Below are 12,329 nucleotides of genomic sequence, written 5' to 3'. Positions count from 1 at the left end.
GAAACTATGTAAATATATCAAAGTTAATAAATTAGTAATTAATGTATCTAATTGAAGAATCGCGGGTTTTAAAAGCTGAATATGCAATCAAATTGTCACTTGTATCTTTATGTTTAATAACGATACAAAACTTATATTCTCGGGAAATAAATTCATTTGAAACCAGTATAAAATTTTCAGCCCTGTCTTCCCTGATCTTGCCGCCACCCTCTGTCGGAATCGCCTGCTCCTAAAGCATGTCATTCTTGTCCGCTTCGCGACGTTGACCAAGTGGCTTCGACAAATCTTCCCAAGGAGGTCCTTGAGGCAACCCATGTTGCTGGAGAGGGAGGAGGTACAACTGCTGGTGTTGGAGAGCTTAGGGAAGGAGGTGGAGGTGTAGTAGCTGTTGCTAGAAGAGGGGTCTGGGACAGCAAGAGTCTCAGGGAGGAGGAGCAAGGTAATTCTGTTGTGGGGAATGCACATGAGAGAGAGACATGAGAGAAGTTTTTATTTCTATTTTTGTTCCAAAGTAAAAAATAGAAAAATTCTTCCATTTCTCGTTTTTGTTCTAAACCTATTTTTGGTACAAAAAATTGTTTTGAAAATAAATTAAAAAAAAAATGAAATTATATTGCCAAACAGATTTTTGTTCCAAATCTATTCTTATGAACAAAAAAAAGAAAAGAAATAGAATGATTATCATGTTATACTTAGTAATATGTTTTTGTGCACTGACAATTTAGTTGCCTCTTATTAGCCATTTGATGCAAGTGTTTTAATATTGACCATTTGATTAATATGTGTTGTCGACTTGTCTATCAAAACCTCGGATTAACATTGGGCTCGGATTGACCAGAATCTAGAGCGATAGTGAGTACTTTTGGTTTAGAGAGAGATGATAGATAATAAAGTGAGGGCAAAGCAAAAATACAAATATATTAGCAAGGGCCAAGTCAAAAGAACATAAATCCATCAATCTTAATAGCATTCCGAAAATGCTAAAACACAAAGAGATAATGATACAATTAGTTCTTGAACTTTGGCTTAATGTGCAATGTTCTTTTTAACTTTAAATCTATTCCATATGGTCCTTATACTTTAGTTTAATGCATAATGTTGTCAATGATCTTTTAATTCATTCAATGCAGTCCCTAAACGTTTGTACATGTTCAATTTAGTCCATGAATGGTATTAAAAAGCTTAATATTATATTTCCACTAATTTAAGTTTAAAGACAATATTGAACATTTTCATGCGGTTTAAGAATTAAATTGAATATGTATTAAAAGTCTAGAAACTACACTAATTGAGTTAAAAATTCAAAAATGATTAAGGACCCCATCAAACAATTTTAAAATTCATGACCATATTATATATTGGGTCAAAATTCATTGACCGTTTGTGTCATTTAACTAAATACAAATGTTGGCCAGGAGTTCCATTGGGCAAATGGACTTTGGAAATGCATTATTTTGGCTCAAAGGACTTTTGCAGGCTGAAAGTTCTTTAATAAAGCCCAACCAAATGCACCCATGCCTCGATTAGATTTGTGTAAAAGTCAATTAAACATGATTGAATGGAAGATGCATGCAAAAATGACAGAACGTGCTTATAAAAATTTATTAGACTCACTTTGTTTCAAAGAAAATAAATAATTTGAAAAATATTTTCCTAAAAATAATCACTTATATCGATTGAAAAATTACTCCAAAAAAATGTTGTCAATATGATAATAGTTTATGTCTAAGCATCTTTGTGAACGATTAAAATGTTTTATGTTCATTTATTTTTACAAGTAATACAAGCGCTATGTCGTAGAAAATATTTTTCAAATTATTTATTTTTCATGGAATAAATGAAACCTTAGATAGTACAAAAATAGCGATGTACTTGATAATGCAAGCACCCTTGAGCTCATGACAATATTCACATTTAGTTAATTATTTACAGAAGGAAAGTGACCACACATTTATGAATTCATGAAGCCATTTACCGAGCGACGAGGCGTACGGTAACGCCATGCCGTTCTTTGCGGCTACTCTCTCTTCCAGGCCATAATTCAATTCAAAGACGGCCGGTCAAACTCGACAATATGCGCTCGCACATATCAGCACGACCGATGAGCATCGAACCTCCGTAACTTTCCCCACCAAACGGTCCCCTTCGACATCAGTCCCCACGCGAACGACCGATAAATCGAACACCTAAGCTCTTCTCTCCCCTCATCTGCTGCTATAAATTTCAGCTACTCCTCTAGCACCCATTCATCACCACCACTTCAAACTCTCTCTCTCTCTCTCTCTCTCTCTCTTTCTCTCTCTCACCAAGGAAGACACTTATCTCGAGGTCGGTGACGATATGGGGTCGGAGGCACTTGTCCACGTCCTCTTGGTCTCATTCCCTGGCCAGGGCCACGTCAACCCGCTCCTGAGGCTTGGCAAGCGCCTCGCCTCCAAGGGCCTGCTCGTCACCTTCACGACCCCAGAGAGCATCGGGAAGGCAATGCGCAAGGCGAGCAACATCGGCGAGGAGCTCTCCCCGGTCGGTGATGGCTTCATCCGGTTTGAGTTCTTCGAGGACGGGTGGGACGAGGACGAGACACGCCGCCAGGACCTCGACCAGTACCTCCCCCAGCTCGAGAAGGTCGGGAAGGTCCTCATCCCTGAGATGATCCGGCGCAACGCCGAGCAAGGCCGCCCTATCTCTTGCCTCATCAACAATCCTTTCATCCCCTGGGTCTCCGATGTCGCCGATAGCCTCGGCCTCCCCTCGGCGATGCTCTGGGTGCAATCCTGTGCATGCTTCACTTCGTACTACTACTACTACCATGGCCTGGTCCCCTTCCCGTCTGAGACAGCGATGGAGATCGATGTGCAACTCCCTTGCATGCCGCTCCTAAAGCACGACGAGGTCCCGAGCTTCTTGTACCCAACGACCCCGTACCCTTTCCTCCGGCGGGCGATCATGGGGCAGTACAAGAACTTGGACAAGCCATTCTGCATCCTGATGGACACGTTCCAGGAGCTCGAGCATGAGATCATTGAGTACATGTCCAAGATCAGCCCCATCAAGACAGTCGGGCCGCTCTTCAAGAACCCTAAGGCCCCGAACGCCACTGTCAAGGGCGATTTCATGAAGGCTGACGACTGCGTCGGCTGGCTCGACTCAAAGCCTGCTTCCTCGATCGTTTACGTGTCGTTTGGGAGCGTCGTGTACTTGAAGCAAGACCAGTGGGATGAGATTGCTTATGGGCTGTTGAACTCCGGGGTCAACTTCTTGTGGGTCATGAAGCCTCCACACAAGGACTCTGGCTATGAGGTTCTCAAAATGCCTGAAGGGTTCTTGGAGAAGGCTGGTGATAGGGGCAAGGTGGTGCAGTGGAGCCCGCAAGAGCAAGTCCTGGCTCACCCCTCGGTGGCCTGCTTCGTCACGCACTGCGGTTGGAACTCGACCATGGAGGCCTTGACCTCTGGCATGCCTGTGGTGGCGTTCCCGCAGTGGGGTGACCAGGTCACCGACGCCAAGTACCTAGTCGACGTGTTCAAGGTCGGGGTGAGGATGTGCCGGGGCGAGGCAGAGAACAAGCTGATCACGCGGGACGTGGTCGAGCAGTGCCTCCGCGAGGCAACCTCGGGGCCCAAGGCCGAGGAGATGAAGCAGAACGCGATGAAGTGGAGCGCGGCAGCGGAGGCGGCTGTGGCAGAGGGTGGCTCCTCAGACCGGAACATCCAGGCCTTCGTGGACGAGGTGAAGAGGAGGAGCCTGGAGGTGCTGGCTGCGAGTGGCAAGTCAACGGCCAACGGAGGGGCGGACTTGGCCAACAAAGTAGCGGCCAATGGGGTTGCGGAGCTGGGCGAGCCAAAGGTCAACGGGGAGTTAAAGGTGGTGTCGTGAGGTGGAGATGAGAAATTCAGGTGTGTCTCGTTTTGGGGTGTAGATTGAAGGAACCATGCCTTCTCTCTCTCCGAAAGCCGAAAGGTGCTAGCTGTATGATCAATTGTACCAAATCTGTGAGATGCATGGATTGGTTGTGAGAGTCCAGACCCTATTGAAAGTGCTTGATATATTGATATACATATGCTTGATTGATGCCAAATGATTCATTGCTCTCTCTCTCTCTCTCTCTCTCTCTCTCTCTCTCTCTCTCTCTCTCTCTCTCTGATGTCCGTCGTAATAATAATTTGACAAAACTAAGACATTGTTTATTTTCGGAAAAATGAATGATTTGGAAAATACTTTCCTAAAAACAATCATTTATGTAACTTGTAAAAATGAATGAACGAAAAATATTTGCATCATCTACAAAAACGGTTAAATATAAATTGCTATCAACAATGAACATTTTTCGTTTATTGTTTATTTGAAGTAATATAAGGGATTATTTTTAGGAAATATTTTTATATAATAAATTATTTTAGGAAGATGATTCCATTTTTCTCAAAACAAATGAATTCTAAGAAAATAGGCCTTTTGTATATACTAGGTTCACAAATTATACACGTTTCATGAACAAATATTTTCCATTACGTTTTCACTTTTATGATAATTATTTTATGTAGATAAAGATGAGATAATATCCGGTCGTCCGATTTGGACAAATTGGGTATGGTTGGAAACGTCTTCATGAGAATGACCTTAGTGTGCCCTTTGATCAAACTCTTAACCATGTAATATTTTTGGTCGATAAGTCATGCCTTAGATGATATATATCTTAAGTTAATTTGGATTGCACTCGGAGTTCAATCGATTTCTTATTCAAACCTTTGGACCTAGGAGAATATTTGAGGCATCAACTAAACGGTTCACTCTTTTAGTGGAACATCAAGTGTAGCTGCATCATATACTCTCTCTCTCTCTCTCTCTCTATGCTATGGTATTCTTGTTGACTATAGCTGTGAGAATTCGTAAAATTATTGCTAACTGTTCTAAAATCTTAAACTCTTAAAAAAATGCATGGTTTAATATTTAATTATTCTATCACTCCTTCTCACGCTTAGTTTGATTTTTTTTTCCTAGTATTAAGTATGGACATATTTAATTAGGGAGGTAAATAAGATCTAAAAAAAATTCAAACTCAGGAGTTCTAGCTCTAATAACATAAAAGAATTTTTTAGACTACCGCTAACTGTTCTAAAAACTTAAACTTTTAGATGAATGCATAGTTTAATATTTAATTATTTCATCAGTAGCAAATAGCCATTAAATTCATCAAAGGCGGGACGCGAGGTCAAGGGGAGCGAGAGAGACACGGAGAGAGATGCTGCTGGGTATGTGTAATCTTTCATAGATGGTAAGGATACTAAGTTAGGATCAAAGTTTTTTGGCAAGGCGATTCAATTAGGGTTTCTTATATCACTACTAATGTCTCAATACCTTATAAATAACTAAACTTAGTACGTAAATTTAACGTTTATGATGGAGGACCACAGCCCAAAAAAGGCTACAAGCCGTATGAGAGTCAGCAACCGATGCCAGACAGATGTTCCAAACCGAAACATCCACCTATGGAAAATCAGTTCGTTGAAAGACGGTTGCCTCCCATTCCACATCGCCTCTCGTTTTGATAATCCGCTCCTCATCTCGCAGTCGATCGGGCATAAAGAAGAGTCAAACCTTAAAAGCTGTTGACTGCGCAGTATGAATGTCGTGCTTGGTCAAATCATCGGAAAATTAGCTGGTGCCGAGGACGGGATCATCATGCCTCGTCGCTCTCCAAAACATGTTCCCTTGAGAATCTAAAGTTCGAACTCGGTTAGATGCACACAATTAAAATACATGACACGTTGGTTAGACTCTGATGCCCTTTGTCATCGATGTATCTCTTTGGAAATATAGTTTCCCATAGCTGTCTCCTAAAATTAGATGGAATTTATTTGCGTTTTTTATTGGGGGTGCCATCACGTCATTGATGAAAATGATGGACTGTTACGTAATGGCATTGTAATTTGACACACCAATCACAAAAACGTAGGAGAATATCCTTTGTCCACATGCAATCTTAGGGAAAAATATACCTCAATTATCATGACTTTTTCGCAGCGCTCACTTGGGTGCTGTGACTTTTTAATAAATCCTTTAATTATCATTAATTTGGAAAAAAAAAAAAAACTTGTGGTGCTATAATTTTTCTATAGGTCAAGTGCTCAATTTTTAAAATACGTTCAACCAAAAGTGACATAGATTTTATTGTCACATTGAATGTTTCGGAACTTAGGTAAACTATCGAAAAATAATGGTACCAAATAAGTACCATTAAAAAATCATGATGACCATACTGTCCATTTTGGGAGCGATACCGTAATTTTAGAGGAGTTATTTTACCGGATCGAAAACGGTAATGCCAAAGCATTTAAGAAATTCGTGCGGTCCTCGATGGCATTGAGTGATGGGAAAGTTTAACCAAAAACAATTCAAATAAAATGAAACAAGAGATCGACAGAAAGATGGGTTTTGCGGTGCACGGGATCCTATATTTCTTTTTCCATTTTTGTATATGTATGGATGGCATATTCCACGCTTTAAAGTTTTGTCACTTTCGTCTTAAATAATGCGAAGACCCACCAAACGGTAAGCGACTCATCTGCCCGCATCCGTCTGTCAGAGCTTTGATGTCTCGGTCTTCTAGATGGATGATGGAGCAATCCAATCTTCCCTTTTACTTCTCTTGTTCTGGAGTCTACCGTTTGTATCATTCTTATAAAGAAATCGTATTACGCCTTGTTTATTTGGAAAATCCAAGTTGGGATAAAAAATTGTGCATCTAAATGACTTGTATATTAAAGCTACGCTAAACCATAAAGAAAACTATTAACCCTCTAGTATCAACATATAGTTGATTGGAATATCGATAAATGTTTTAGTTCGGGAATTGAATGCCGTCTTTCTAAATTCTTTCAATTATATGTAAGCTATTTTGAATCATAGCCAGCTGTAGAAGTTAAAAACCCCAGCTTAACCTGTTTGTACGCTTATAAGCCTTTTTTCTATTATAAATATACAGATAATCGGATCTCTATGTGCATGCTTTGACTATAAAATGCTAATAAAACTATTAAATTAAAAGTCACCATTTAAGTGCACGAATAGTTCTTTTTGGTTCTTGTAAAAAAATAAAAGGTTAGAAATTATTATTAATTTTTTTAAAATTTATTTCAAAGAATAGAGGTCTTCTAAATTAAGAAGTGATTGCAGCATGTATAGTTGTCATGAGAAAACAAGTTATACTTAATGTGCCATGATGTCACTCATGACTAAAGGTGAAAATAAGTCAGGCTACTCATGAGTAGCTTAGGCTTGATTGATGATTACTTGAGAATGGCTCGTTAATTTGTGCTCCAGCTAGAGCTTCTCGAGTATCTTGTCGAGCCAAGCTTAAGTTCAAGCTTGAAAATTCAGCTGGATAAGGTTCGCGAATCTAATCGAGCCTCTATTATTCTTTTCAAAAAATATTTGTCAATTAACATAAACATATATATTCTCAAAATTACACAATACACTCACTTTGTCTAAGCATTTTTAAGATCGCGCCTGTATAAATTGATAAAGTTGAATCAAGCTTGGATATTTTGCTAGTAGCATTAGCAGTTGCGGCGGTAGGAGCCACAATGGCGACACCGTGGGCGGCGGGGGCAGGGATCACTCATCAATGGCGGTGGCGCAGAGGCTGATTCACGTTGTGCGGTGGAAGGAATCGTCGTGACTTGTTGGTGGGTGGATAAGCTCAGAACACAGAACTGAAGAAAGAGAAAAATAGAAAAAAAGAGGAAAGAATTGGAACATCAAAATAAATTTGGGGGGTCTGAATTCCCTTCATGGTTAGGTGTCAGCTTTAAATTGCATGGTGCAACATTAAATAGCATTTATAACATTCCGATTGGTCTATCATATGTTTTGATTTCGAAAGGAAAAAATATATCTTTATGACAACAATTGTTATGGAATCTCAAAATCATAATAATTATTTCAATTACAAAGATATGAACAAATTTATAAAAAGGGCAGTAACCTGGTTAGACTAGCTTGCAAAGAGGGAGTAGGCTATTTTGCGTAGGCAATGCCAAGAGATGATCGGAACCAATTGAAAACAACATTATCTAGATTACCTTTTGGTGAAAATTGCCATTTTACACGTCAATCAATCATGAAAACTTTGTATATTAGTTCCTCTATTAGTGTATACAAGAAAGATATGGGAAAATATAGACCTGGCTACTAAACAAGTCTTGATTATCGAGGAGCTAAATATATTATTTGACAAGATAATTTTACATAATTCATAGGATTATACGAGATATTATGTAAATTATGAAAGTTAGTAAATTATAAAACAATTTATCCAATTGAAGGAATTCAGCTAATAAAATTGAAACATGCACGCAAATTGTCACCGCTTTGGTTTTCTGCTTCTGGTGGAAGACGAAAAATCTCAAGGTCGTTTAGCGATATATTTTTGTGCACAGACAATTTTGCCGCCTCTTTTTAGCCGTTCGATCCAAGTGTTTTAATGCCGGCCGTCTGATGACACGTGTTGTGGACCCATCCGTGGAAGCCTCGGATTGACTCTGGGCTCGGGTCGACCAGGATGTGGAGCAATGGCGGCTGCTTTTGGCTTAAAGAGAGACGATAGACAGTAAAGGGAGGGCAAAGCAGAAATACAGAAATATAAGTGAGGGAAAATGGAAGAAAATAAATTCATTTATACCTAAATTATATTTTGAAAAAAATGCTGAAACGAAAATGTGAGGTCAAAGTTACTTTTGGAGATATTTAGGATAATTATGATGATTTTCTCAACATTATGCGAAATATTTTTATTTGATTGTACATATCTTGATTGATTTATTATCTTATTTAGTTATTTCATAAAATCTATAAATAGGCTAATGAAATCATTGTTATAATACATCAAAATATACACAATTGCTCACTTTTGCATTTATTTCTTATTTCTCAACTCGATATCAAAGTTAGTCGCACTTTTACATACCCAAGTGTCCCTCCAAAGTGCACCATTGAACTTGTGACAACGTTTAGATTTAGGTAATTATTCAGAAAACGAAAGCGACCACAGGTTTATGAATTGTCACGCATGACGTCATTAATTAAGCGACAAGACGTGCGCCAAGGCCATGCATTCCTTTGCGGCTATCCTTCTTCCTGGCAACAGTTCAATTCCTCAGACGGCCTGGTCAAACCCGAAGCTCGACTAGGCCTTCCTCAACCAAACCCTCCAAGAAAGCCTAAGGACAGCATGCCCTCGCGCGGATCAACACGACCAACGAGCATCGAACTTGCGTAACTTACCCCACCAAACGGTCCCCTTCGAGGTCAAACCCCACGCGAACGACCGATGAATCGAACATCTAATCTCGCCTCTCCTCTCCTCCACTGCTATATATTTCAGCTACTCTAACACACTCTCATCACCACCAACTTCAAACTCTCTCTCTCCCTCCCTCCCTCCCTCTCTCGCTCACACATACACACATAAACCTATACTACATCGTTTCACTTCTCTCTTCCCGAGCTCAGAAACGATATGGGGTCGGAGGCGCTCGTCCACGTCCTCTTGGTCTCGTTCCCCGGCCAGGGCCACGTCAACCCGCTCCTGAGGCTTGGCAAGCGCCTCGCCTCCAAGGGCCTGCTTGTCACCTTCACAACCCCAGAGAGCATCGGGAAGGCGATGCGCAAGGCAAGCAACATCGGTGAGGAGCTCTCCCCGGTCGGTGATGGCTTCATCCGGTTTGAGTTCTTCGAGGACGGGTGGGACGAGGACGAGATACGCCGCCAGGACCTCGACCAGTACCTCCCCCAGCTCGAGAAGGTCGGGAAGGTCCTCATCCCTGAGATGATCCGGCGCAATGCTGAGCAAGGCCGCCCTATCTCTTGCCTCATCAACAATCCTTTCATCCCCTGGGTCTCCGATGTCGCCGATAGCCTCGGCCTCCCCTCAGCGATGCTCTGGGTGCAATCCTGTGCATGCTTCACTTCGTACTACTACTACTACCATGGCCTGGTCCCCTTCCCGTCTGAGACAGCGATGGAGATCGATGTGCAACTCCCTTGCATGCCGCTCCTAAAGCACGACGAGGTCCCGAGCTTCTTGTACCCAACGACCCCGTACCCTTTCCTCCGGCGGGCGATCATGGGGCAGTACAAGAACTTGGACAAGCCATTCTGCATCCTGATGGACACGTTCCAGGAGCTCGAGCATGAGATCATTGAGTACATGTCCAAGATCAGCCCCATCAAGACAGTCGGGCCGCTCTTCAAGAACCCTAAGGCCCCGAACGCCACTGTCAAGGGCGATTTCATGAAGGCTGACGACTGCGTCGGCTGGCTCGACTCAAAGCCTGCTTCCTCGATCGTTTACGTGTCGTTTGGGAGCGTCGTGTACTTGAAGCAAGACCAGTGGGACGAGATTGCTTATGGGCTGTTGAACTCCGGGGTCAACTTCTTGTGGGTCATGAAGCCTCCACACAAGGACTCTGGCTATGAGGTTCTCAAAATGCCTGAAGGGTTCTTGGAGAAGGCTGGTGATAGGGGCAAGGTGGTGCAGTGGAGCCCGCAAGAGCAAGTCCTGGCTCACCCCTCGGTGGCCTGCTTCGTCACGCACTGCGGTTGGAACTCGACCATGGAGGCCTTGACCTCTGGCATGCCTGTGGTGGCGTTCCCGCAGTGGGGTGACCAGGTCACCGACGCCAAGTACCTAGTGGACGTGTTCAAGGTCGGGGTGAGGATGTGCCGGGGCGAGGCAGAGAACAAGCTGATCACGCGGGACGTGGTCGAGCAGTGCCTCCGCGAGGCAACCTCGGGGCCCAAGGCCGAGGAGATGAAGCAGAACGCGATGAAGTGGAGCGCGGCAGCGGAGGCAGCCGTGGCGGAGGGCGGCTCCTCTGACCGGAACATCCAGGCCTTCGTGGACGAGGTGAAGAGGAGGAGCCTGGAGGTGCTGGCCACGAGCGGCAAGTCAACGGCCAATGGCGTTGCGGAGCTGGGCGAGCCAAAGGTCAACGGGGAGCTGAAGGTAGTGTCCTGAGGTGTGGAGATGAGAAATTCAGGTGTGTCTCGTTTTGGAGTGTAGATTGTAAGGTGTAAGCTAATTTGGGTAGGCGTGGGAATAAATTTGGGTTTGTCCAAGATGGAGTCTGGGTTTTGTTACCTGAATTTTTATTTTTTTTGTTAATTGTTTTTGTTTTTCTATATAAAATATCATAAATGAGCTGAGGGTCCTTCATGGGATCCCGTGCTTCTTTTGGCTTCCCACCGGGCATTAAGCAGATCTTTTATAGCATTTGCTCGACTATAAATGATTATGCGTGCCAAACGCCGGCATGAAGTATTAATTACTTTCTCAAATAAGGACAAAACTCAAGTAAGCTTGGACCAACGAACCACGCAACACAGTCAATTATACTTAGAAGAGCGCATGAACTCCAGCTAATTGTTTCCTACCTCGTGCTTAAATTATATCCACGACATTCCGTATAATTTTTTTTTGTTTATTTTTAACAGTTCGAATATACCGAGCACCTCGTCGAGAAGAGAGTAAAGCAAGGGAGCAACTACAGAATGAATTGATTTGGACATGCATTTATGATATTTTGTAGCGTTCTATTCAAGTTTAGGAGATATTGAACTTGATCAATCGTCGTATGTGGTTCTTATATGCTCGTAATTCAGGCCACACGAATCTTATCAAGTCTCTAACGATTCATAATATCTCAAACCGAGCAATTTGTGTAAACTATACACATGTTAGCGCGAGTCGAAAGCGATTCACATAAATATCATGAGCAATTAGGTCACGAATCAATAAATGTCAAGCTACATATGCTTGCACGAATGTCTATTTTCCTGTTGTCCCCTTCATGTCATTAAACAAAAAATTTACGGTTAAATAAATGCAGACAATGTGGCAGTGCTAATGTAATGTGAAAGTCATTCTTGTCCCAGTCATCGAAAAAGAAGGGGACCCGCTTGTGCCCCCAGCGGTCAGTCGCTGCTTACCTCAACGCATCTAACCATTGGTAGAAATCGCCAGTGCGCCTAACCCGCCGGTGGATGTTCTAGAAGCTGATGACCAGTCCCTCTTCTTTATTTCCTTAATTATTTTTCGTTCTTTCTTCTTCTTCTTCTTCCTTACTGATATATTTATTTATTTATTTATTTCATGGTTGCAAGACCAGAGCTAGAAGGTCCTAAGTTTGAATATTCCATACCCCTATTTATCTTTTTATTAAATTTTCATATCTAATACTAAGTAAAAGAGCAAACTATTCATGAGGAGTAATATTAGAATATTTAAATAATAAACCTCCCATAAAATCTCATAACCAGTTATTTTC

At 42.0% G+C, this 12,329-nt stretch overlaps 2 protein-coding genes across 2 annotated transcripts; both read left to right on the top strand.

Moving 5' to 3' along the window:
• Positions 1 to 2,267: 2,267 nt before the first annotated feature.
• Positions 2,268 to 4,078, top strand: LOC104453138 (gallate 1-beta-glucosyltransferase-like). Its single transcript, XM_010067660.3, has one exon. It carries the CDS (start codon positions 2,341 to 2,343, stop codon positions 3,874 to 3,876), a length of 1,536 nt encoding a protein of 511 aa, XP_010065962.2. The 5' UTR covers positions 2,268 to 2,340; the 3' UTR covers positions 3,877 to 4,078.
• A 5,323-nt stretch (positions 4,079 to 9,401) lies between these two features.
• On the top strand, positions 9,402 to 11,245 carry LOC104453137 (gallate 1-beta-glucosyltransferase-like). Its single transcript, XM_010067659.3, has one exon. The coding sequence runs from the start codon at positions 9,521 to 9,523 to the stop codon at positions 11,018 to 11,020; it is 1,500 nt and encodes a 499-aa protein (XP_010065961.2). The 5' UTR covers positions 9,402 to 9,520; the 3' UTR covers positions 11,021 to 11,245.
• Positions 11,246 to 12,329: the final 1,084 nt, after the last annotated feature.

Source organism: Eucalyptus grandis, chromosome 7 (genome assembly GCF_016545825.1).
Source record: "Eucalyptus grandis isolate ANBG69807.140 chromosome 7, ASM1654582v1, whole genome shotgun sequence".
In the NCBI taxonomy this organism is placed as follows: domain Eukaryota; kingdom Viridiplantae; phylum Streptophyta; class Magnoliopsida; order Myrtales; family Myrtaceae; genus Eucalyptus; species Eucalyptus grandis.
Note: the sequence above shows the minus strand (reverse complement) of the source record. Positions and strands in the feature narration are given on the sequence as shown.